Raw genomic sequence first — 24,049 nt, forward strand, 5'->3', positions numbered from 1 at the left:
TGTGCTAGGTACTAGAAAAAGGAAGATAAATCTGAAAATATTGTTCATGAGGTGTTCCTAATCGCTCTGGAGAAGATTATGGATCTTCTCCGTACACAGATAATGGATACAATGAATAAATGGATACATACAATGAATGCAATGGATAATGATGTGGATAATAAATCTATAGTTACTGGTTTGAAACAGTATCAAGAGCCAAGTAATTCCTCCAAAGTCAACAATTTTTGAAGTCAAAGAGCTCAGAAGTAGGTAATGGGTGGGGCTAAGGGTCTGATATATTAAGGTGGAGAAAGTCGTGGTGGGGATGGAGAAACGTGCTCGGTGATTTGGGGGTACTTTAGGAAAATGGGCTAGAAACCAGCTTTTTAAGAGTTTCGTACTAGACTGTTGATGGCTTTAAGGAGTTCTACCTTGATTTGCACATTTAAGACTCATGAAAACACTCAAGTCGAAGGAGTGCATCTTTGGTGGTCATTTCTCACACCGAGTCGGGAAATCTAAATTTTTAAAGTTCAGTGGATAGTTGGCGCTAATTACTTAGTACTCTAGTCTTCTCTGGGAGTTTGAAGAAGAAGCCAGCTGCTTTAGATGCCCGCACCATTCGATCCTGTAAACTCACACTTTGGACTCTACGCTAAAAATACACTTGAATAGAAGCGGTAAACTCCAAGACTTCTGGGCGCGGGAGCTGCGGAAGGGAAACTAGAGGCAGAGACAAGCCCGGAGTGGGAGGGGCGAGGGAGAGGTCCGAGCACCGCCCTCGTCCCACTCCCACCAAACTGGCTCCCCCCCTCAGGCTTCCGTATTAAACAGCGCGTGCGCAGGCGCGCGTGCGCAGGCGCGCGTGCGCAGGCGCGCGTGCGCAGGCGCGCGTGCGCAGGCGCGCGTGCGCAGGCGCGCGTGCGCAGGCGCGCGTGCGCAGGCGCGCGTGCGCAGGCGCCCCGAGCCGCGCACGCGCAGTAACGGTAGGATGGTGGCGTTGGTACCTTTTGTGGTTCCCGTCGTGGGTGACAAAACCTTGCTGGTGTGGGAGCTGAGCTCTGGACCCACGGCCGAGGACTTGCAAGTGAGCTGAGCTACGGCGGAGGGAGGGGTGGAGGAAGCCACCTCGCGCCTCAGTAACTGGGCGCCCCGGGGTACTGCTTCAGCACCTCATCTGCCTGTGGTCTCCGCTGAGAGGAATCTTAGTTCTAGAGCCGACCTGAGTAGTCAGCTCGCCCCCACAGATTCTTGAGAGATAGTTCCCAACAGCCGGCATTGCCTCCTAATGCTTCTCGAAGCTTAGGATTTCAGAGGGAAACCTGTTCTTGAGATGAGAAGTGTTTGGAGTCGCAGGATCGCCACAGTTGCCTGCGGCGAAGGGCTGGGGGAATAGAAGGGAACGGGCGGTTTGGCTTCCTGGACGTGAAATTTCCTGCACTTACTTAGCATGGGCCCACCCTACAGCATTCTCTGTTCACAGTCTTCTCCCAGTTTGGCCTTCTGTATTCGGTCCGAGTCTTCCCAAACGCAACAGTGGCCGGTCCTGTGTTCTATGCCATCATCGAGGTTTATTCAGCAAGGGATGCCCACAGAGCCCAAAAGGCATGCGACCAGAAGCAGCTTTTTCAGACATCTCCAGTGAAGGTGGGTCCAAATGTGGAATTCCTCGCTCTACTGGGATGAAGTGCTGAATTTAAAACTAATAGGCCATCGGGAATTCCCTGGCGGTCCAGTGGTTAGGACTCTGCACTTTCACTGCTGAGGGCCCGGGTTCAATCCCTGGTCCGGGAACTAAGATCCCAAGGGGGGGAAAAAAAAATAAAAGGCCAATGTTTGTACAGCACTGTGGTGTACAGAATGCTCTCAGATGCACTGCTCCACTGATCCCCCAGTTCCCCAGTTCTTTCTTTCTTTTTTTTAGATGAAGAAACTCGAACTCAGGATGGTTAAGTGACTTACTTAAGGTTTATGACAGTAAATGTGGAAACTAGAGGCCAAACCCAAACTGAACTGATGTTAAAGCCCATGTCATTTTATGCTGCCCCTTAATTTAAGAAATCTTCACAAGAGTCTTCCTTATATTTACTTTTATGTGGATTTTAAATGTGTGAGGTTGACAAATTGTTTTTTAAATTAATTAATTAATTAATTTATTTATTTTTGGCTGCGTTGGGTCTTGTTGCTGCGCGCCGGCTTTGTCTAGTTGCGGCGAGCGGGGGTTGCTCTTCGTTGCGGTGCGTGGGCTTCTCATCGCGATGGCTTCTCTTGTTGCGGAGCACGGGTTCTAGGCATGCGGGCTTCAGTAGTTGTGGCTCACGGGCTCTAGAGCACAGGCTCAGTAGTTGTGGCGCACGGGCTTAGTTGCTCTGCGGCATGTGGGATCTTCCCGGACCAGGGATCGAACCCGTGTCCCCTGCATTGGCAGGCGGACTCTTAACCACTGTCCCACCAGGGAAGTCCCGAGCTTGACAAACTTTTGTCAGATGTAACATAAAGGAGGCTTCATCATCATCATCACTCTCAAATTGCCTATTCAGAACTCCTTTCAGATTCCAGAAGATGGTTAAAATATTCTTTAATGCATTGTAGAAACCTTATTCCATATTAACATGCCATCCAATTTTACTTCCCCAGAATTAACATTTCATTATGTGCCTCCATTCAGCCACCATTCCTTTTTCAAGGACCTTTTCAATGCCTCTGAATAAGTGAGTGAGGCTTCGATTTCCCAGACCTTTCACTTTATAATTGTGTGTCTTCTCTGATTGGCTTCTTGCTCTGGCTACTTCCTACTGACCTTGCTGCCTATTCTCACCCCTATTTCTTTACTCACTGATTTCACCTTTATTGAATCTGAGAACTCTCCTCAGATGTGACTCCAGGTACACTACCTCCCACTTCTGTACCCTGTTTAACACCCTCTTCAATCCCGGCTGTACTCCCTGGGATTGAAATGATTTCGTGTCAGACATTCTTTAATTTGTGGACCCTGCGACCATTTCACATAACCCCTCAGATATTACGGATGGTCCTGGAAAGATTATGAAACAGTTGCTTGGTATCAGTTGTGAGTAATGAGTTCTTTTCTTATATTGGACATTAAGACCATTCCATAAGCTTAGGTTCTGAGATTGTCACAGCATAAAGCCCGTCACTGATAGAGTAATGAGGAAAATGTTCTACAAGTCACTATAGAGTTGAGAGGAAAGGGCATTCGTATTCGATTTCTTTATTTAATGCAGAGCCTTAGTTTACTACCCACACCCTCGAAATTGTTACCTACTTTAATTATGCGTTCTCTTTAAATTTTATTTATTTATTTATTTGGTTGCACCGGGTCTTAGTTGCAGCAGGCGGGCTCCTTAGTTGCGGCTCAAGGGCTCCCCAGTTGCGGCACGTGGGCTCCCCAGTTGCAGCAGGCAGGCTCCTTTAGTTGTGACTTGCAGGCTCCTTAACTGTGGCGTGCAAACTCTTAGTTGCAGCATGCACGTGAGACCTAGTTCCCTGACCAGGGATCGAACCCGGGCCCCCTGCATTGGGAGCACGGAGTCTTAACCACTGCACCAGCAGGGAAGTTCCAATTATGTCTTCTTTTATTCATTAGCAGGTATATATACTTCTTATCTTTTTTCCCCTGTATTTTTTATAAATACAGACAAGAGAATAACATCTTCAAATAAAATGAAGGAAAGGCCTAATGTATCTGAGTTTTTCTCAGTAGCACAAAGGGAAATGTTTGCCAGCAAGAACTGTGGCAAGGTTATCCCAGATGTCAACTGTCTCTACTACCCAGGGGCTCAGAGCCCTTCTGAAGCTTCCTAATTGTCCAGGACAGCTCCATTATGACTCACCATACAGGGCCTAGCCTCCCTGTTTTAAACGTTGCGACACTCAGCATTTAAAAATTAGTCTCCATTTCTCCTTCCCAGCAGGCAGCTTCAGTTGGAGAAAGTAATTTCATTTTCTTATGTACTCATTCATTCTCTCAGTCAACAGACCATCCCTCCTCTATTATGTGCCAAGATGTATGCTTGTTTCTGGTAACAAGGGAAGAATAATATATGGTTCCTTCAAGCACTTAAGGAGCTCATAAACTAGTGACAGAGGAAGATGCACAAACACATCAATAAAGAATTAACAATGCTTTGACTTTATTTGTATTATTTGAATGTTTATGACTATATTTACATACTGCACCCTGTTCAAAATGGAAATAGACATTTAAGAAAGAACTAGTGATGTAAAAACTCCACAGTAATATGTAAGTTATTTAGAGAGTTAAGACTGGAAATATTTGCACTCTCAAAGAAGCTTGTTAATGCAGATGAACCTCTAATTCTTTTGGTTGCTTTATTTACATTCATCGAGGTATACGTATTCCCTCTTCTAACAGGGGTTAGTAACTTGGGGAGGGGGTGCTACAGATTAAGGTCCTAATTCAGTGGCAGGTCCATCTTATCTCCTCTTCAGGTCATATTCTCAAGCAGGAGCTACAGGATGAGACGACTAAAACAGTTCACTTCCTTTGCTTACCCCCAGCCCCATAACAGGCTTCTGCTGGGCTTCCTTGCTTGCTTTCATCATCACTTTCACCACCAGAGGTCAGGGAACCTTCCGGTTAATCAGGGGCCCTGGAAATGATGCAGAAAAGTACTGACTTAAAAATAATAAATAACATTTATTTAGGGCTCACTGTGAATTCATTGCTTAAAATGTCCTACTTAATCTTCGCAACCACTCTATGAAATTGGTATTGATAAATCTCAGGTATATCCAAAGTAAGTCTCTATGTAGGGTTGTGATATTTTTAGGTCTTTTATGTCTTCAGGTTCGTCTCGGCACCAGACATAAGGCGGTTCAACATAATACGCTTGCCCCAAACAGCTCCAGATGCCAAGAATTGGCAAATTACTACTTTGGTTTCAATGGGTGGTCAAAAAGGATCATCAAGGTAAACTCTGTAGATTTTCTTTGACTAACCAGACTCCTTTCAACATTGAACTCCTAGACTTTAGAGAGAAGAATGGAACAGGGCTATGGGGAGGAGATGTGAGAGGCTTCCACACGGAAGTATCTGAGCATTGGCCTGCCACCTAGAATTAGTGATAATCTCAATGACTTGGATGGTGGTGTCCATAATTTTCTCCAGTATTTGTATGGTATATAATAAAAAAGAGTTGTCCATATCTAGTCATTCATTTGCAAGTCTCACTTGATTTTGAGGCTATAGCATACCTCAACTATTACCTGGGATTGCTGGAGTTTAGTTTTAATTTCTAACAACAGAATATTTGGAAGTCTAGCCTTTCATTCAAAATCCTAACAGCTTCAGGATCTTTCTAACCTTGAAGAAAGGGAAAATGAAGATATTGTGACACCACTTCAGAAGCAATAGCCTGAAGTTCTTCTGTGCTTCAGAGGTGGTGTTGCCCTCCCACGAGTGCAGGAGTCCCGGAGTTGGCATGGCTGAGGAACCTTTGGGTAAGTTGGAGGAAGGTCTGTGTTCCAGTATGTGTGTGTGTGGGGAGGTGAGGGAGTGGGATTGCTCTTTTTTCCTTTCTTTCTGAAACTCAACTTTTCAGATACATCATCACCTTTTCTAAGCAACTAAAGCCCTGGGCAGAATTTTTCTGCCTGACAATATAGGTTTTTATCTTAGGCGATCCCTGACAGCACCTTAAACTTTAGAATTTTAGAACTGACTGCCTGCCAAGAAGCTTAGGAGGAGGGAAAATTAGTTAGTTTTTGTTTTTGTTTTTTGTTTTTGGTTAATAATTTGTTTTGTGCTAAAATAGTCCTTCAAATACAGATGTCTTCTGGCCTTCAGTTATCCCGACAAAATCATTGTCTAAAGATTGAAATAAACTCTTGTGTAAATGTTCAGTCCTTTGCCTCCTATAGAAGGGCCTGAGTGGAGAAAGTAAATGTAGATCCCTAGAAAGGGGATTCCGATTGGTACTGAGTTTTTTCCTAGAATCCATGGCACTTGGGCTTAGGGTTTTAAGTCAGAGGCAGGGCTGTTAGCGAATGGAGTAGAGGAGGCTCCACCATCCACCTGAGTGGGTGATGGTTGAGGAGAGGCCAGATCATCTGCACTACCACCAAATCTATCTCCCTGTATGAATCCAGCCCTTTACGCACAGGAGAGCAGGGTCTGTAGCAGTGTAGCCTCAGCTTGTCCATTTGAAATCTGTGAGTCATATGAGATTTGTGCCACGTCCTTGGTTTGCATTTCCCGTCTAGTTAGTATTTTAGGAACTTCCAGAATAGATCTGAGCAGTGAAACTGTGCCATGCCAGGGTATACCTACAACAGAGACATTCAGCCGTACCCCAGTGTTGTGCCTGCCCTTAATCACTAAGATAGTGAGCTAAGAATCACAGATGCTTTTTTAGTTTTAAACATATAACCTAGAAATCAGTTATTCAGATGATAGGCATTTTAAATTCATCTGTTTTGGTTGGATTTAGGGTCATTATCATTCCTTATGAAAAGGAAGGTAACCCAGAAGCTTGCTATTCAGAAGGCTATGACAGATGCATTCCAGAAACTGCTGATGGTGGTTTTAGGTAAGACCTTTTTGACTGTCCTTGAAGTGCTTCAGTTTCAGTGAGCAAAGAAACTTATTTGAAAAGTTAATTGGATGAAAGTAATGGTTATCTAAAACATTACATATTCTTTCATTCACCAGATGCTTTCACAGCAGCAGTCTTAAATTTGTTCTTTGTGGCATTTATGAGAAAAACGACAGCAACTATTATTGTCCCCAGTGTTGAGATGTAGAATGACTTGCCTCAGTTCATACAGAAAGTGTTTGGTCCCATTCTTCCTCAATTGCTTGCTTATCATACAGAATAGTGCAGTGATTATAAGCCTTGGACACCTGTGTTTGAGTCCTAACTTTGTCTCTTAGATTTTGTTGTTGTTGTTGTTGTTGCAATTTTAGGTTTTTCTAGCCGGAGACATCTGAAGGTATTTAATATCACTAAGCTGCAATTTCTTTATCTGCAAATAGGGTTAGTAATTCAGCTCATCACCTAATGGGGGATATTGTAAGAGTAATGAGATGATGAATGTAAAAAGCTTAGAACTATGCCTGAAACATAGTAAGCAGACAAAATATATTGACTATTATTATTATCGTTGTTGTTTTCTTGTTGAAGAGTTTATTAGATTATGTTTTTGGAATCAATTTAATTTCAGTTTTCATTTCTGATATATTGGGTGAATATGATTCTTATATAATAATCGGCTACGTTTTTGTGAGCCTTGAAAGTGGTCATGCTACTGAATAGCGTTGATTGTGTTCCCTATCGAGTTATACAGCGGTGAGAATGTGACAGGCTGTGCCCAAAGGAAACTCTATGATTAGTAGATTCCCAGAACAGAATTGCTCCCCTGCTTCACAGCCCTGCAGGCGTAGAGACTGAGAAACCCTAGCTAAGTTGTCAGAGACCTTATTTGCTTGTAAGAGTTGACCCTGGATTGGTCTTGGCCTTCCAGGCTGGGCAGTCCTTCCAGTGAAGTTTGACTTCCCTGGTCATCAGGCAGAATCTCCATCAGCTGTCAACTCTGGGTAACAACCTTTAAGAACCAAACTAAATGTCTGGGTTGTTTGTCCCTAATATGCAAAGGTATTCCTTATATGTACTCAAAACTCCTTGGACCAAAAAGCCTGGTGGCTCTAGCTTGCCTTGAGGAAAGCTGTATTGTTCAAAAGGCACATGGGCCAGTTTCTGCCAGTAGAGTGTTCAAATGCTCTCTCTCTCCGTCTGTGTCTCCAAAGCTTTGTTCATTGTATCTGGTAGAATTTTGGTCCCAAGGAGTAGGCACTTGCCTTGCTTCTAATATGAAGTATCTATTATAGTCCAGTGGTATCTATCCCAGGTTTCAACTCACTTTGACCCCCACCTAATGCCTTCCTATTTACTTGTATTGTGATTGAACATTTTTGTTTCCACAGCTTTTCATTCCTTTGTCATTATTCCTTGGTTCTTATTTCTAAGATCATAAAGGTTTTTGAACCAAAGTTGACACTTCTTATATATTTTTTCACAAATAATTATGATAAAAACTGAAGTGTCAGATGAGGGAACTTCTAGGAAAATGCTCTTATTTTCTGCTTTTAGAAATCAAAAGAATGTCTAATTATCGGGTGCTACCATTGTATACAGGAAGTTTTAGAACAAGAAAACTTCTGAATTGATCCTTGTTAACTTTATTTCAGAAAGTGGTAAAATAGCTGTGGCATATAGACCCTGTGCAGAGGTCACAGATGATGCTAGAACCGAAGAGGAACTACAGGATTTAATTCAAGTATGTGGAGATAAAAACTCAAGGGGTACACAGCCAGTGTAGCTGTAATTCAAAACAACCAGCAGGATTTGGAAGACTTTGGCATGTCTACTCAGCTCTGTCATCCTTCGGAAAATGTGAAACTCTGAAACTGCTTTTGAGGCAGGGAATTTCTAGGACTTCTCCAAGTCCCGAGCCTTGTCTCTGGCCCCTTATTTGAAGTTTGGAGAGCAGGATTGAGGGCCATCAGTGTACGTCTACAGTTGTGGACACAGGAGAAGACACAGGCCTTTTAGAACTCCCCTCAAATAGAATTGCAGGGATTTGGGAACAAAGTAACTATGGCCTTAAGTGTGATTATGCTACAGTGTTTAAAAACTATTCATGCCTTTCAAGTAAGGTATATTACCCAGATCTCAGCATCTCATATATATCTTGTGTTAAATGTTTTGCAGAAGAACCTTTCTGTAAATCAATTATATGGATGCCTCGAATTAGGGATTAAGTTGTCAATGTAATTGCTAAAAGAAAACATTAATGTACTGCATATAGGATTTTTATTAAAAAGGAGCAAAAAATGTGTTTCATGTCATTGAGAGCTTAATTTGGGGCTAGATTTCTGATTACTTAACTCACCCCAATGTTGCAAAGTTTGTTTTGAAGGGAAGAAAGTAGAGAAAGAAAAGGTGGTTATGTTCTGAAAAATGTAAAAATTTTGAAAGTTTTTCCTGTACAAAATAATTAATTTAATTCAATTTAAATCAGTCAAGGAAACTTCAAACATATCCATGTTTGGGCTTTAAGAAGTCTAACTTCCTGTGAAATGTGAGAGGAAAGGATTCCGTATTGATACTAAAGATTTCGGAAACCTGATTATAACAACAGATCCATTCCTAAATGAGGCCAATCTTGGAATCAGTTCCATTTAGAAACCATTATGTGCTAGGCACTGGAAATAAGATGAAGCTCCTTCTCTCTTGGGGTTTAGGTGTTAAAGGTGTACCAGACAATTAAAAAGGACTAAAATTAAATAGATTATGAAAAGGACTGTGAAGAAAGTAAACTGGGTGCTAGTTAGAGTATTTCAAGAAAATTACTTAACATGCTGACTTTAACATTCTAAGTGTCTTCTCCGTGTGTGCACACAGGGTAGACCTCTGAAAAGTGACACTGTAGTTTTTTCTAGATTAATGGCTCTGTTGAGACAAGGTGGGATGGGGGAAGTTTTCCCATGCTAATGTAAAGGGCCGTTCACTTGGTTTTGGACTCTCTTTCCCAGAATGAATTGCTCACCTGCCCCAAAGCCCTCCTACAGAAGTTCTGGAGTCATCACTGATTCAGTGGTAACGGCTAATAATAGAGTGGTGAATTAAAAATGAGACGTGAATACTGAGAGTTTGGAGGAAATGGCAACATTTTAGAATAACTGTAAGGTGTGTTCCCCTCCCGCCACGCTAACTGGTGCTCATTGTGCAGGTCAGCTACTTTTCTTGTCAGCCGTGTGGCCAAAGGGGGGAAGAATGCCTCTCAGACTTGAGCTTTGAGGAGGAAGAGTTCACATTGCCAGAACTGGACTAGCACTTTTGAATTTCCCAGAATGCCAGGTCCTGTGGTTTCCTTGGGAAGCTCTGCATCCTTCCCAACCCCCCGCCACCCCTGGGCCGCTGGAGTTTGGGGCCACTCGGGTCTGCAGCCCAAATCCCGCCTCCTTGTTTGGGGCCAGGGAGGGCAGGGAGGGCTTGGGAAGAGGGCCCGGCAGGAGGTAATTGTTGCTTTTGCAAGGGGAAGAATGGCTTGCGCCCTGGGGACTCTGGGAAAAAGGCCCACTCTGGTGGCGCGCATTGGATCTCCCCACGAACCTAATAATGGTGGTGGTGGAACTAAACACGTCATAAATAACGGGTGGGACGTTAGGCAGGGGAGGGGCGCGCGGTTGCTGACGTGAGCCCTTGCGTCGGCGCTGGCATAGCAGTTCAGCTCGGACGCAGGATGTGGCTCAGTGGCCTGGGTCACTGCGCCTGGGAGCCGCCGCGTGTTATGTCCCGGCTGCCCCTTTTGTTGCCACGGCTCTTCCTCACGTGGCAACAACTGTGGCTAGTAGTCCTGGCAGTTCAGCCTCCGGAGTGGGCCCTGGACCCCGTCCAGGTGACACCCAACCTCGCGCGGCTGACCGAGGCTTGGTCTTCATACGCCTCAGACCCCCCCTCCCAAATTGCCCCATGCCCTTACACCCCTGGCAGAAGCCGGGGGCTTTAATTATTTGACGTCCTCATCTCCAGTCCAGATGGTGGCCCCGCCTCATCAGGAGTTGACTGAGACTGAGGTTCCATACCCGGACACGGATTCGGTTGGAGAGCTGCCTACAGGGCCAGATCAGTTTGCTGTTCCACATCAGGATCTGAATAACAAGCAAACCCAACATCAAAAGCTCCCAGAGGAAGTTCCAGTGCTGGATTGGAATCAGAATCAGGCCTTGGTTCTGCCTTCTCGACACAAAAGTAAGAGTAAATACGTAGGTCTAGATCAGGCTTAAGGTCACCAATCGTTTGAAATACTAGTTCCACCTCTAGGTAGTAAGAGCTCAAAACCAGTGAAGTTTATTGTTTCACCCCCAAACCTGAAGAAAGATCTAGTTCAGCATCAACGGCTTGCCAAATTTGTTGGAACTACAGGCCAATTTGAAGAAAAAGTTCAGGGTCTAGAACAACAGTTGCAGGGTGATTATTTAGATCCCAGTATGGATGCCTTTTATCCTGAGGAGAGGCTACCTACAGATTTTCTGGGGAGCCCAGATGAACCTCCAGAGCCCCCTGAGGAAGCTGAAATTTCTCCATCCCAGCAGGAGGCCCACACTCGTCATCCAGAGCGCACTGAGGAGGCTGAATCTTTACCCCAGCACGAGGCCCCTGCTCAGCATCCACAGACCCCTGAGGAGGTTGAATCTTTTTCACCCCAGGCAGAGGCCCGGGCTCAGCCTCCAGAGCCCGCTGAAGAGGTAGAGCCACCTCCACTTCAGCAGGAGGCTCCATCTCAGCCTTCAGAGGCCCCTGAGGAACTAGAAACTTCAAGTCCTCAGGAGGCCCTAGCCCAGGCTTTGGAGACACTTAAGGAGGTTGTAGTTCAACCAGTAGCACATCATGGGGTAAATGAAGCTCAGCAGTCAAATTTGTACCATGTCACTGTTAAACCTCTGGATCTGGCACTTACCATAACTCCACAGGTCACTAAAGAGGTTGAACCTTCTCCAGTCCAGCAGGAGACGCCATCTCAGCCTCCAGAGAGCCCTGAGGAGGTTGAACCTCCGCCAGTCCAGCAGCGGGCCCCATCTCAGCCTCCAGAGCTCCCTGAGGAGGTTGAACCTTCTCTACTCCATCAAGAGGCCCCAACTGAGACTCCAGGGTTCCCTACTGAGTATGTACTTCAAATTCCAGTGAGTGATGAGGTAGCATCTCTACCTGGCGTTCAGCGTCACGCTCATTCAAACTTGCCCAGTGTTACACTTCAACCTCTGGATTTGGAACTTACCATCACTCCAGAGCCCACTACGGAAGCTGAACTTCCTACAGCTCAGCAGGAGGCCCTGGCTCCACCTCTTGAGCATCCTGAGGAGAGAGAATCTTCTCCAACCCAACAAGAGACCTTAGCTAAGCCTCCAGAGCCTCCTGGAGAGGTTGAGCCTTCACGTGAGCGGGAGCAACCAGCTCCGCCTCCAGAGCCTTCTTCAGGGGAGGTGGAACCTTCTCCAACTCAACAGGAACAGCCAGCTCAACCTCCAGAGCATCTCGAAATGACAGTTTCACCTCCAAGTCACCATCATGCTGAGCATTCAAACTTATCCAGTGTCGCTGTCAAACCTGCAGATGTGGAGCTTACCATAACAAAAGAACCCACGCCAGAGGTGGGACCTTCTCCAAATCAGCAGAAGCCTTCAGCTCAGGCCTCAGTGCCCCTTACTAATGCAGAATTTTCTACAACCCAGCATGAGGCCCCCACGCTGCCTTCACAGCCACCTGAGGAGGTTGAACCTTTGCCAGTTCAACAGGAGGCTTCAGCCCAATCTCCAGAAGCCGGTCCACATAACAAACCTTCAGTACAAGAGGAGACCCCAGCTCAGTATCCAGAGCATCCTGGAGAAGAAGTTACACCTGCCACAACCCAGCAGGAGACTCCAGATCAGCATCCACAGGCTCCTGAGGTTGTACCTTCTCCACCTCAGCAGGAAGCCAGAGCTCAGCATCCACAGTCTCCTGGTGAGGTTGAATCCTCTCCAACTCAGTCTCCAGAGCTCTCTAATGTGACTGTAGTTTTCTCTCCGGAGCATCATGTGACAACAGTTTCTCCTCTAGGTCAGGATCAAGCTCAGCTTCTGCAGCGGCCCGATGTCACTGTTAAACCTGTGGGTCTTGCACTTATCGTAACTCCAGCGTTCACTAATGAGGTTGAAACTTCTCCACCCCAACAAGAAACCTCGGCTCAGTCTACAGTGTCCCCTGAGCAGTTGGAACCTTTGTCAGTCCAGCAAGAGGTTTCAGATCAGCATCCAACCCCCACTGAAAATGTTGAACCTTTTCCAGTTCAGCAGGGAGCCCCAACTCAACCAACATACCCCGAGGTGACATTTCCAAATCCAGAGCATGTTCAGGCTCAGCATCCAACCTTGACTGAGGTCACAATTCAACCTTTGGACCTTGAACTGACCATAAGGCCCGAACCCACTAAGGAGGATGAACCTTCTCCAACCATGCAGGGGACCTTAACCCAGCCTCCAGAACCACCTAAGGAGGTTTTTGTAGCTCAGCCTCCAGTATATCAGAACCCAATAGTTCCAGCACCAGATCAGGATCACACTGAGCCTCCAACATCACCCAGTGTCAGAGTGCAACCTTTAGACCAGGGGCTTACCACAACTCCAGAACCTACTACAGAGTCTGAACATTCTACAGCCCTGCAGCAGACTACAGCTCCCCCTCCAAAACACCCTGAGGTGACACTTGCACAGCCAAACCTGACTCAAGTCACAGTTCCACCTGGGGACCTGGGAGTTAACATATCTCAGCAACCAAGGCCATCTGAGACAGTTCCTTCGACTCAGTATTCGGTACCCACTGGTCTTCCTGGTGTAAAATATACCCCAGAAAAGAAGCAGCCAGAACAGAATGCCACCACAAACATCAGCATATGTGAGCTCTGTACCTGCAAAAATGAGACACTGTCGTGTGTTGGTCTCAGCCCAAAGCAGAAGCTCCACAGAGTGCGTGAGCCAGAGCCTAACGCCTACAACGGCACCTTCACCATCATGTAAGAATCGCCTTTCCTCATTTGTTCTCTGCATCCTGCCTGACATGGCAGCCTTTCTTCAGGTCTTCCTGGGTCCTCCTTATCTCCCCAGCCCACATTGACTGACTTTCTGTTTCCACCTTTTGTTTGTCAATGATTCCTTGTCTTCATTCTCCTTCTTACTATTTTTCCCTCTCCTCCAGTCTTTTACTTTTAATTGCCCTTACTTTTTCCTTCTCCATTTTTTTACCCCATTCTTTAATTCCTTAACATCTACTCTTCTCCCCTCTTTACTCCATCCTCTTTACAGCGACATGTCCCTCTCCCCATCTCATTGGTGGTAATACAACAAAGTGGTTAAGAGTAGAGATTCCGGAGCCAGACTACCTGGGTTTGAACCCAGGTCTGTCATTTATTAGCTGTATGACTCCATTTCCTCATCTGTAAAATGGGGATTATGGTAGTCATCCTCTCATAGGATGACTCCTATGACTCCTAAATCTCCCAATGACTCCAATCTCATTGGGAGATTTAGATGAGTTAATATAGGTAAAGGTCTTCTATCAGTGCCTAGCATATATTTTAGTGTTAGCTATTATTATTATTCAATCCCTCAGTTATATCTAGAACTCATCTTTGTCCCCTGGCTTTCTATATGTAGCACCCATTTTGTGCCCAACCCAGGGCTAAGTACTGTGGGAGCCACAGAAGTCTATGGCATTGTCTCCAGAACATGACAATGACAAGTGGGGAGAAAGGGGATATGCCTTAAAAGGGAGGTAATATATAATTAAGTATTCAGAGAAATACAGATAGGTGCTGTAATTCACCAGAACCTGTAATCACAGGGGTGTGGAGGTCACGGAATGCAGCATGGATAAGCTAAATCTTTAGCTGGGACTTAAAGATTGGCTGTGATTTGTCAGAAAAATAATAGACAGTACAGTCTAGGCAAAGGTGTGACTGCAGGGATGATCAGAATTTAATAGATTAGTCTGGCTGTAAAGAATTGGGTTAGGCAACAATGAAAGATAGGATTATGAAAAACCTTGGCTATCGGCAATGGGGGTTTGGAAGTTACGCTCTGAGATATGGGGAGCCATGCAAGTTTTCAAGCAAGAGAGACAAATGATTAAAACAAGAGGCTGATTTTAGATCTCATATGTAGAGCGATCTAGAGAGGAACGCTTGATTCAGGGAGTCCAAATAGAATGCTTTAGCAAAATCTAGGAGTAAAGTGAGAAGGGGCCAAATTAGAGTGGTTGTGATGGAAGTAGAAAGAAAATCCTGAGAGTACTACAGAGGAAAAACGGACAAGATGTAGTAATTGACTAGAGTTGGGGGATTGTAGTACAGGAAAGAGACAAATCACATGTGTTGATGGGCAGAATGATGGTGGTATAACAGGTGGAAATCCAGCAGTTGGCAAGCAGAGTCGGTTTGAGGGAGATGAGTTCAGTCTTAGGCATCTTTTATTGGTGAGCATAAAGCAACCAGAAGGCTCTGTTTGAGTGGAAATGTCCCTCAGGCAGATGGGCAGACAGGTATCCGTTTTGACTTATTCCTGACTCGCGTGAAAAATGTGCATATAAACTGAACAGTTACATTGTTGCTGAGGGAAGAGGACAAAGCTAAAGCTAAAGATTCAAAGTCATCCACTGAGTGAGTGGTTCAAACTGAACCTCGGGCGTTTAACAGCTTCTCTTAAACATGTCTAATTCATGGATACATTCTCACTGTTTAAAAAAAGAAATGTCACAGAAGTATATAGGATAAAATGTGAAAATTCCACCCCACCTTCCCTACCACCAATAAGGTAACTCCTGTTACTGTTTTGATGTGTGTCCTTCCTTCCGAGCTCTTTCCTTTGCATTTTGTTCCCCTAATGAGGTAATAACTTTACTCCTTGCTCAGTAACTCGTGCTTTTCCCTATGCAATATGCTTAAGAGAGATTTTCGTATTAGTCCCTCTAATTTCTAATTGCCCGTATCCTTCTAACACCTGGACAGATTCTGAGGGCACTGAGCCAAAGCTTTGGTGTTGCCTAGCATAGGATTTCTTTATATTCATTTGCTGGTATTGATAAATGTTTGCCATTTTTCTCATTGATTTGTAGGAGTCATTTTAGACACATAAGTGATTTTGGAAAAAAAGTAATTGGCATTATGTATCCAAGAAATTGGACAGATAGGAAGTTCAGGTTCTGAGGAGATGCCTCATTGTTTGTGCCAGTGGCCTCACAGTATGTTTTTATTAATTGTGCACACCGGGAAGCTGATAAGCTGTGGGAATTAGAAAGCTGGTCTTTTCTGCATTTGAATATTCCCCACACGGTGGCCATGATTCTTTTCCTTATTCTCTACATTCTTTTCCTACCTATTCAAGGATATGAACTGTGTTTCTTCACAGAAATTTCCAAGGAAACTCTATTTCTTACATTGATGAAAGTATATGGAAGGCATACCGCTGGACTGAGAAGCTGTGAGTATACTCTCCCCAAATATGAATACAAAAAGTTAACTGCATTGTAAGATCCTTCTTGGTCCAGAATTTTGAGGTCAATACCTGTGAGAAAAGGTATTTCCCCTTCCATATCCCAAAGCAACCTGATGATTGAAATTCTGTGTTTATTTTAAAAATTAAATTTGGCAGGACCTCTTTAAAATCAGTAAGAGACAATTTAAACTTACTTTCCATTATACAAGTAATACATGATTATATTCTCAATAGATAACAATGAAATAACAGGTATAGTGAAAACCCTCCTTGTGCCCTAATCCCCCACCCACTACTTTGAGTTTAGTATTAATCCTTGCAGACTCTTTTCCATACGTTTGAGTACATACATACTTACAGATAGCAAAATAGGTTTGTGTGTTTTTCTTACCTTTTTTTACGTAAGTAACATCCTGCAACTTGATTCCTTCATTTCATGATATGTCTTAGATTTCTTTCCTTCCCAGTACATAGAGGGTTACCCCATTCATTTAAACTCCTGCATAGTATTCCATAGTATGAATGTATCACAGTTTAATAACGCCCCTATTGAAGGATGTTTAGATTATGTCCAGTTGTCTTGTTACTTGCATTGCTGCAATGAATATCCTTGTACATGCATTTTTGTGAGCCTGGTCATTTATTTCTATAGAATAGTTATCTAGAAATGGGATTGTTGGGGTGAAGGCTATTTAGATATAAAATTTTAATTGCCTTCGAAAAAGTTGTGCCAGCTTATACTCCAGTCATCCTGCTGTGATGACATTCATTTCCCCACACCCTACCAACACTGGATAGTCTCCCTTTTTTTTTTTTTTTTTTTTTTTTTGCTAATCTGACGGGTGAATAAAAGGGGTCCCATCTGAATTTGAATTTTTCGTATTACTTGTGAACTTAAATATCTTTATATGTTTACTGAACATTTGTATTTCATCTCTGAATTGTCTGTCCTTTGCCCATTTTTCTGTTACTATTTTTTTTTATTGATTTGTAGAAAAAGTCAGTTTAGATCCATAAGTGATTTTGGAAAAAAACATTCAAAGTAATTTTTCATGACAGTCTGTGGTCATATCCTTAGTTCAATTTGAATAGACAAGTCATAAATGACTTCTGAATTAATAATAAAAGACATAACATTCAATCTAAAAACAGGTATTATGACCACCCTTAAAGAGATGCCCCCTTAGTCGGATATCTTATTGGTAAGGAAAAAAATGCTAGAACCAGGCAATTTGTTTTAATTTACAGATTTCGTAAATAGTATATGTAGTTTATATTTCCCGTGATAGTATCTAACTTGGAGATTTTATTTCCCAAACTTGTAAGAAAAATGAAAGTCATTTGGCACAAGAAATAGATAACTTAATTTCCTCTGGGAGTGGAGGGGGGTGGTAGACTGAGGGACAGAGGTAAGAGAAAAAGTTTGAATTGTGCGCTACATATTTTTGGAATTTTGAGCTGTGAGTATATATGACTTTTTTTTTTTTTTTTTGCTTTTTTTTTTTTTTAAAGTACTCGAACTGTGATTTTTCTTTTAATTTATTTTAATTTATTTATTTTTGGCTGTGTTGGGTCTTCATTTCTGTGCGAGGGCTTTTCTCTAGTTGCGGCAAGCGGGGGCCACTCTTCATCGCGGTGCGCGGGCCTCCCACTATCCTGGCCTCTCTTCTTGCGGAGCACAGGCTCCAGACGCACAGGCTCAGTAGTTGTGGCTCACGGGCCCAGTTGCTCTGCGGCATGTGGGATCTTCCCAGACCAGGGCTCGAACCCGTGTCCCCTGCACTAGCAGGCAGATTCTCAACCACTGCGCCGCCAGGGAAGCCCTATATGACATATTTTTTTAAAATAAATTGAAATTAAAAAATTAATTTTTAAAAAGCATGTGTTTGGGAGGCGATACACTATAACATGAGTCTGGTAAGGTTTGAAGATTTCTAAGTCAGCTTGAGGTTTCTACCTTATAAGCAGAGGTTCCTAACTTGAGGTCAGTGTTTCCCCAAAGCAGAATTTCTTTATACCTCCTGCTCCCCCGTGTATACCTCTTTGGCAAGCTACAGAAGCTTATGTTCTTGGGATAATGTTTTATAATGTATAATAAGTCAAACTATATAGAAAAACAAAGGAAACCAACTATATTGAAATAGTTTTCAGAATATTTTTAAAATTAGTGAGGCAGTAATAAATATGCTTCTCTTAACACATTAAATAACAAGATATAGTGGTAGGTCTAATAAATATTATAACTCCAGGGTAGTGATGAGAATAAATGATATTTCGAGGTATCTGCAGCATATACGTGATATGAAATGACCTGTGATTTCTATTGGGGACCAAATTAACTATACTGTTGATCTACTGTGGTTTGTTGCCTACATTCACAATGGAAGGAAGTGCTGATTTTAGTTAGAGATTTGTGAAAACTGAGATGTAATTTTATTTCCCATCCAAGTTTGGCACTCTGGATTCAGTCCTCTCTATTCACAGACCTCTGCCCTAAAAGGATGATCCACAAGTCGAAATTGCATGCACACTTTTGCGTGTGTTCAAGAAAGTGCAGTTTTTTAGGGAAAAGAACCATTGCTTTTCTGAAATTCTCAAAGGATTCTTGTCTCAAAAGATTGAGTCACAAATGTAGGGGAGAAGAAAGACATTTCTTTTCCTGTACTTATCCTCATGAGTGACAATAAATGGATAATTTGTTTTAAGTAAAAGTATCTGATAGTTGATAACTTGTCACTTTCTGAATTCATTCAATAAATATTTTTTGAGTATCTACTATATGCCAGGAACTGTTTTACATGCTAGGGTTACAGGCCCAAGAATGAAACAGCCCCAGTATTCCAGTTCTCAGGGGGTTTACAAGTATGTAAAAATAAGTATATAAGTATAATAAATAGATAGGTATAATTTCAAGCATTGCTAAGTACTTTGGAGAGAAAGAAAGCAGGGGAAGCAGAGTAAATCAGTTCCAGAAAGGCCTATTGTTTGCATTACATATATAGTTAAATCAATCAAACAAACAAACCCTGAGCCCTCTCAATTTCCTAGAAGTTACAGAGGTGGAGAGAAGGATAATTGTCAATAATACAGAATCAAGAATGAATGTAAAAAAAAAAAAAAAAAAAAAAAAAAAGAATGAATGTGAAATTCAGAAGATTGCCGTAGACCAGAACCCTGGTCAGAAGTTAGACATGGATCTTTCTTAAATGTTACTTCATGCCTGGTTTTGATATTTTCATGGTGTGAGAAAGTTTTAGATCTGGCTTTAACTCTGATTCCCCATAGTTTAAAATTTTTTTCCTCCGTCAAAATGAATATTTGGAGTTCTACAGATTAATGTATTTTATTTCAGTTATTGAGTTATTGCTTATTTGAAGCTCCTTTTTGGGTAATTTTTTGGTGACTGACTCATTCTCAGTCTAAACTTTACTTCTAGGCTGAATTTACCGTTGTTATTTTTAAAATTTCTACTATCCTGTCATCCAAACAACTTCACAGAAAGAAACCCCATTAATTTGAAATACATACTGTTTGGTTACCCCCTGTCCTACCATGATATTCAAACTCTAACCAGTCTGGTATGGGCATCAGCCAATCAGAGAAGACAGTGCCATAAAGAGTGGAGGATCAGCCCCATCTCTTTGCTGTACTTCCTGAATCCTTGTCAGCGTTCAAAGTTATAATCAGTACATGTGAGTTCCACTTTTGTGTAGCTTTTTTTCGTATACCATCATTTCCTGTGACGTTTGTATGTCATTTATGGTATATACATACAGTTTGGTTATGCGATGTGGGGAGGTAGAGTTTTTTCCTACCTTTGAAGGTATGAAAAGGGTTACCATAAATGTCGTTGGACATATTGATTTGGTTTTTTTCTTTTTGGATCATTTCCATGGAAATGTGAAACCACTACTTAGAGGTGAGAAAACAATCAGTCTTAGCACCATCTGTTGACCATTCCCCCTAACATGTATTCTGACAATCACTGCGAGTCCTTCTAACATGGTGAATTTCAAATTGAGGTCAGGGTCTTTGAAGCATGCTCAGGGCTCCAAGAGTTCTTTGTGGGAATTGAAGTCTCTTGTGTTTTTGTTTTAGTGATCTTTTAAAAATGTGTGTGACTATATTCTGTATAATATGAACCACCTTAATAACTGAGTTGCAGAGTTTCCAGGTAGTAATATTTTAATTCTCATAAGCTATGAGTAAAGAATTAATTTATGAGCTGGAATTAAGCTATGAGATGGAATTAATATAAATATGTGACCAAGAGACACTGTGAGTGAAAAGCAGAAGGTTTTAAATGCAGAACTCAGTGGAAATAGTTTCACAAGGCAACATAGCCTGTGCTCAGATCCCCAAGGCTCCTGAAGGATGTACCACTGTTAATATCGCCTGCAAGGAAGGGGATTCTTCCAGGCACGAGAAACCTACCTCTGACGTCTTATAGAGTTTCTTCTGTACTGACTCTCTCTACTACTCCCTCACTCCACTCTTGGGATACTGGCTATGTGCCTTCCTGCTTATCAGCTATAAGAAACAGGTGCAAAACACCACCCCCTCCTCCCCTCAGCATGTTCCTAGTCTTTATCGTGAGACCAGCGGAAGCAAAGGGCTTAACATTCCTCTGGCAGACCCAGGCGTCAGGCTTGACTGTGAATCGTTCCTGCTCCCTTCATTCTGCATTCTGGAGAAGTCATGGGCTGGATCTCTCAGTTTCCTAATTTATTTTTTAACTGTCATTTCTGCTTCTCATATACTGAGATTTTTTATTATTGCCAACACTTTTCATTTGTATATTCTTGAGTTGATTAATGGATGCACTATCTGCTTACATCTGTCTGAGGGTAATAATTGTGCTATCCTAAGGTCCTCTTGTGCTTTGTTAACTCTGATTCATTGGCTATAAGCTCTTATGTTTGTTTTTGTTTTCTGTCCTTAATGGAGTTGGCTTTCTCACATTGTTTGGTCCTTCCTGAGTGTAATTCATCTTTGTAGTTGAGATTCTACTGCGTTTGTTTCCCAGCTTTAGGGGAGAAGTGAAATGAGCTGTTGGGGCTTATTACTCCCAATGGGTTCCCCTGAGAATAAGGCAGAGGTGGAAGGTGCCTTCTGGTGGCTAGTCAGGGAGTGCATACCTTTCTTCCAGGGTTCTGAGACCTTGCCCCCTTTCTAACACCAATTGCTCCTGCCTAGAGGAAGACACCTTTTGCTGCCTGGATCAAGGGGGAAAGATGTGGGGTTGACGTGTGCTGTAGGCTGCTCCTACCACACTATTCCAACTGATCACCCTGTAGTAGCTCCAGGACGTTTCTGGTAAGGGAGCATTTGTGGAGCTGCTCCCACACATTGAGCTAAGGTTGTGATTCTTAAGTTATATCTTTTCTAGGGATTCTAGTTATGTCATTCTTAGGGATTTTGGTGGAAGTTGAAGGGGTGGAGACTTGACATGTTTCAATCTGCCAACTTGAAATAGCACAACTTCTTAGGAAACAATTTTGTATCCCTATTACATCCTAGACAAACTCGGGCAAATATGTATCAGGATACAAATACAAGAATGTTCAAAGTAGTATTGTTTTTGTTTAAATTTTATTTATTTATTTATTTATTTATGGCTGAGTTGGGTCTTCGTTTCTGTGCGAGGGCTTTCTCCAGTTGCGGCAAGCGGGGGCCACTCTTCGTCGCGGTGCGCGGGCCTCTCACTATTGCGGCCTCTCTCGTTGCGGAGCACAGGCTCCAGACGCGCAGGCTCAGCAATTGTGGCTCACGGGCCCAGTCGCTCCGTGGCATGTGGGATCCTCCCAGACCAGGGCTCGAACCCGCGTCCCCTGCATTGGCAGGCAGACTCCCAGCCACTGCGCCACCAGGGAAGCCCAGCAGTATTGTTTTTAATAAATCAAAACTAGAAAAATCTCAGTATACACCAACAGTAGAATGAATAAAGTGTGGTATAATCATACTTAGAAGTCATACACTTCATCAGAAACATAACGCAAGCCACATAAGTAATCTTAAATTTTCTGGTAGCCACTTAAAAACACAAGTAAAATGAAACGGATGAAATAAATGTTAATATCTTTTACTTAACCCTTATTTACAAAATATTTTCATTTTAACATGTAATCATTATATACATTATTAATAAGATATTCTGTGTTTTTTTCATACTAAGTATTTAAAAGTATCCAAAGTGTTATCATATCTACATGTAATCAATCTAAAAATTAATGAGAGAATCTATATTTTTTTCCCATACTAACTCTTTGAAATCACAATTTGGTTGCTAAATTTTATTACAAATACTTGATCGGTATTGAGATTTCATAAAATTTACAGTCAAAAATGTAGTATCACATATGCAAATTGTTGCTAACATAAACATTTTCCAATAATTACATTGAGTACCAGTTTTTAAAATTTTAATTTTAAAATAATTGAAATTAATTAAATTAAAAATTCAACTCAGTCACATTAGCCACTTTCAAATACTCAGAAGCCTCATGTAGTTGGACATGCAACACTACATACTACAGGCAAAAATAAAATAATTTTACAAAATAATGTTGAATGAAAGAAGCAATGTGGAAAATAATACATATAATATGATTCCACTTATATAAAGTCCAAGAAGAAGCAAGACTAAACTGTGTTGTTTATGGCTGATAGAGAAAAGGCAAAACTACATTTAAAAAGCAAGGAAATTATTATTAAAGTCAGGATAGTGGTTCCCTCTAGGAAGTCAGAGAGAGGGTTGTGATTGGAAAAGGGCACACGGGGTCTTCTGGGATGCTGGCAGGATTCTTTCCTGACATGAATGGTATTACGTGGGGGTCTGTTTTGTAATTATTAAACAGTTGAACAGTTGTTCAATTGAATTATTGAACAGTTATGTATATTTTATGCACATTTTAGTTTTCAAAAAATTTTTAATGCGGGAAAAAATCAGATGGCTTCATTTGCCCTGATACAGCTGTGTGTGGGACTTCCCAATAAGGTTTGGGGAAAGAGAGGAGGGAAGGGCAGCTCTGCAACGTTGGTGCCACCCAGAGCTGGGTTCTAACAGAGACTTCGTGATCTAGAGAGTAGGCATTAACTATATGATTTGGTGGGAAGAGTGGGTGGGGCGTGGGTGTGTGTGGGTGTGTGTGTGTGTGTGTGTGCGCACGCGTGCACATGCGTGATGGAGAGAGATGGACAGAAAGGAGGACGTGAAAAGAAGGTTTAAATGAAAACAGAGCAGAAATCACCATCCCTAAATTAGATAAGAATTAGGTTGTTTAGGTGGCACCATTACCCAGCTTTCCTCCACATATAGGAGTTAGTCCTATGTAGTACATAGTTGTAGTTATTTTGCAGTTTGATCCAGAAATAACCTTTTCATTTTTCAGAATTCTCAGTGAAAATTATTTGACTGAATTACATAAGGACTCCTTTGAAGGCTTGCTATCCCTCCGATATTTGTAAGTTAATCATATTTATTTATGAGTTCTTATCTATAAAGTAGATTATCTGTAAAATAATTAAGGGGTTCAAGTTAGATAATCTCTTCAGTTTCTCCTAGCAATAAAATTCTACAATTCTTTAAGTCTGTGTAGGGTCCCAGCCCATCACTAGCACTATATATCTCCTATTCATTTTTAATTTTTTCATTATATAGACAAGGTATAGATAGAAAAATACACTTTAGTTGTAGAGGAAAAGTGGTAATGAGGTCTGAGCAATTATAGACTCCCATATGAACCTTGTTACATAAGTGTTCATATACTCTCCATCTGTATTTATATTTTGTTTATGACCTATGGATCAAATCTGGCCCACAGTCCGTTTTTATACAGTCCATAAGTTAAAAGTGATTTTCTAAAGGGCTGTAAACGGGAAAAAAAAGACACGAAGAAAAATATGTGACAGAGAGTGTATGTGGCCTGCAAAGCCTAAAATATTTACTTATCTGGTCTTTACAGAAAAGGTTTGAAAAAGTTGGTTTAGTGAAAT

General features: G+C 42.2%; 1 protein-coding gene across 1 annotated transcript in view; it reads left to right on the forward strand.

The window, feature by feature from the left end:
• The first annotated feature begins 941 nt into the window (after nt 1-941).
• The window catches only part of LOC132355678 (leucine-rich repeat-containing protein 37A-like), a 50,020-nt gene continuing 26,912 nt past the window's right edge, over nt 942-24,049 (forward strand). The window contains 9 exon segments of the mRNA XM_059908164.1: nt 942-1,069; nt 1,450-1,629; nt 4,814-4,936; nt 5,312-5,377; nt 5,379-5,466; nt 10,560-10,778; nt 11,529-13,578; nt 15,968-16,039; nt 23,446-23,517. Coding sequence (XP_059764147.1) covers nt 974-1,069; nt 1,450-1,629; nt 4,814-4,936; nt 5,312-5,377; nt 5,379-5,466; nt 10,560-10,778; nt 11,529-13,578; nt 15,968-16,039; nt 23,446-23,517 — 2,966 coding nt within the window. The 5' untranslated portion in view covers nt 942-973.

This window comes from Balaenoptera ricei, chromosome 20, assembly GCF_028023285.1.
Source record: "Balaenoptera ricei isolate mBalRic1 chromosome 20, mBalRic1.hap2, whole genome shotgun sequence".
In the NCBI taxonomy this organism is placed as follows: Eukaryota; Metazoa; Chordata; class Mammalia; order Artiodactyla; family Balaenopteridae; genus Balaenoptera; species Balaenoptera ricei.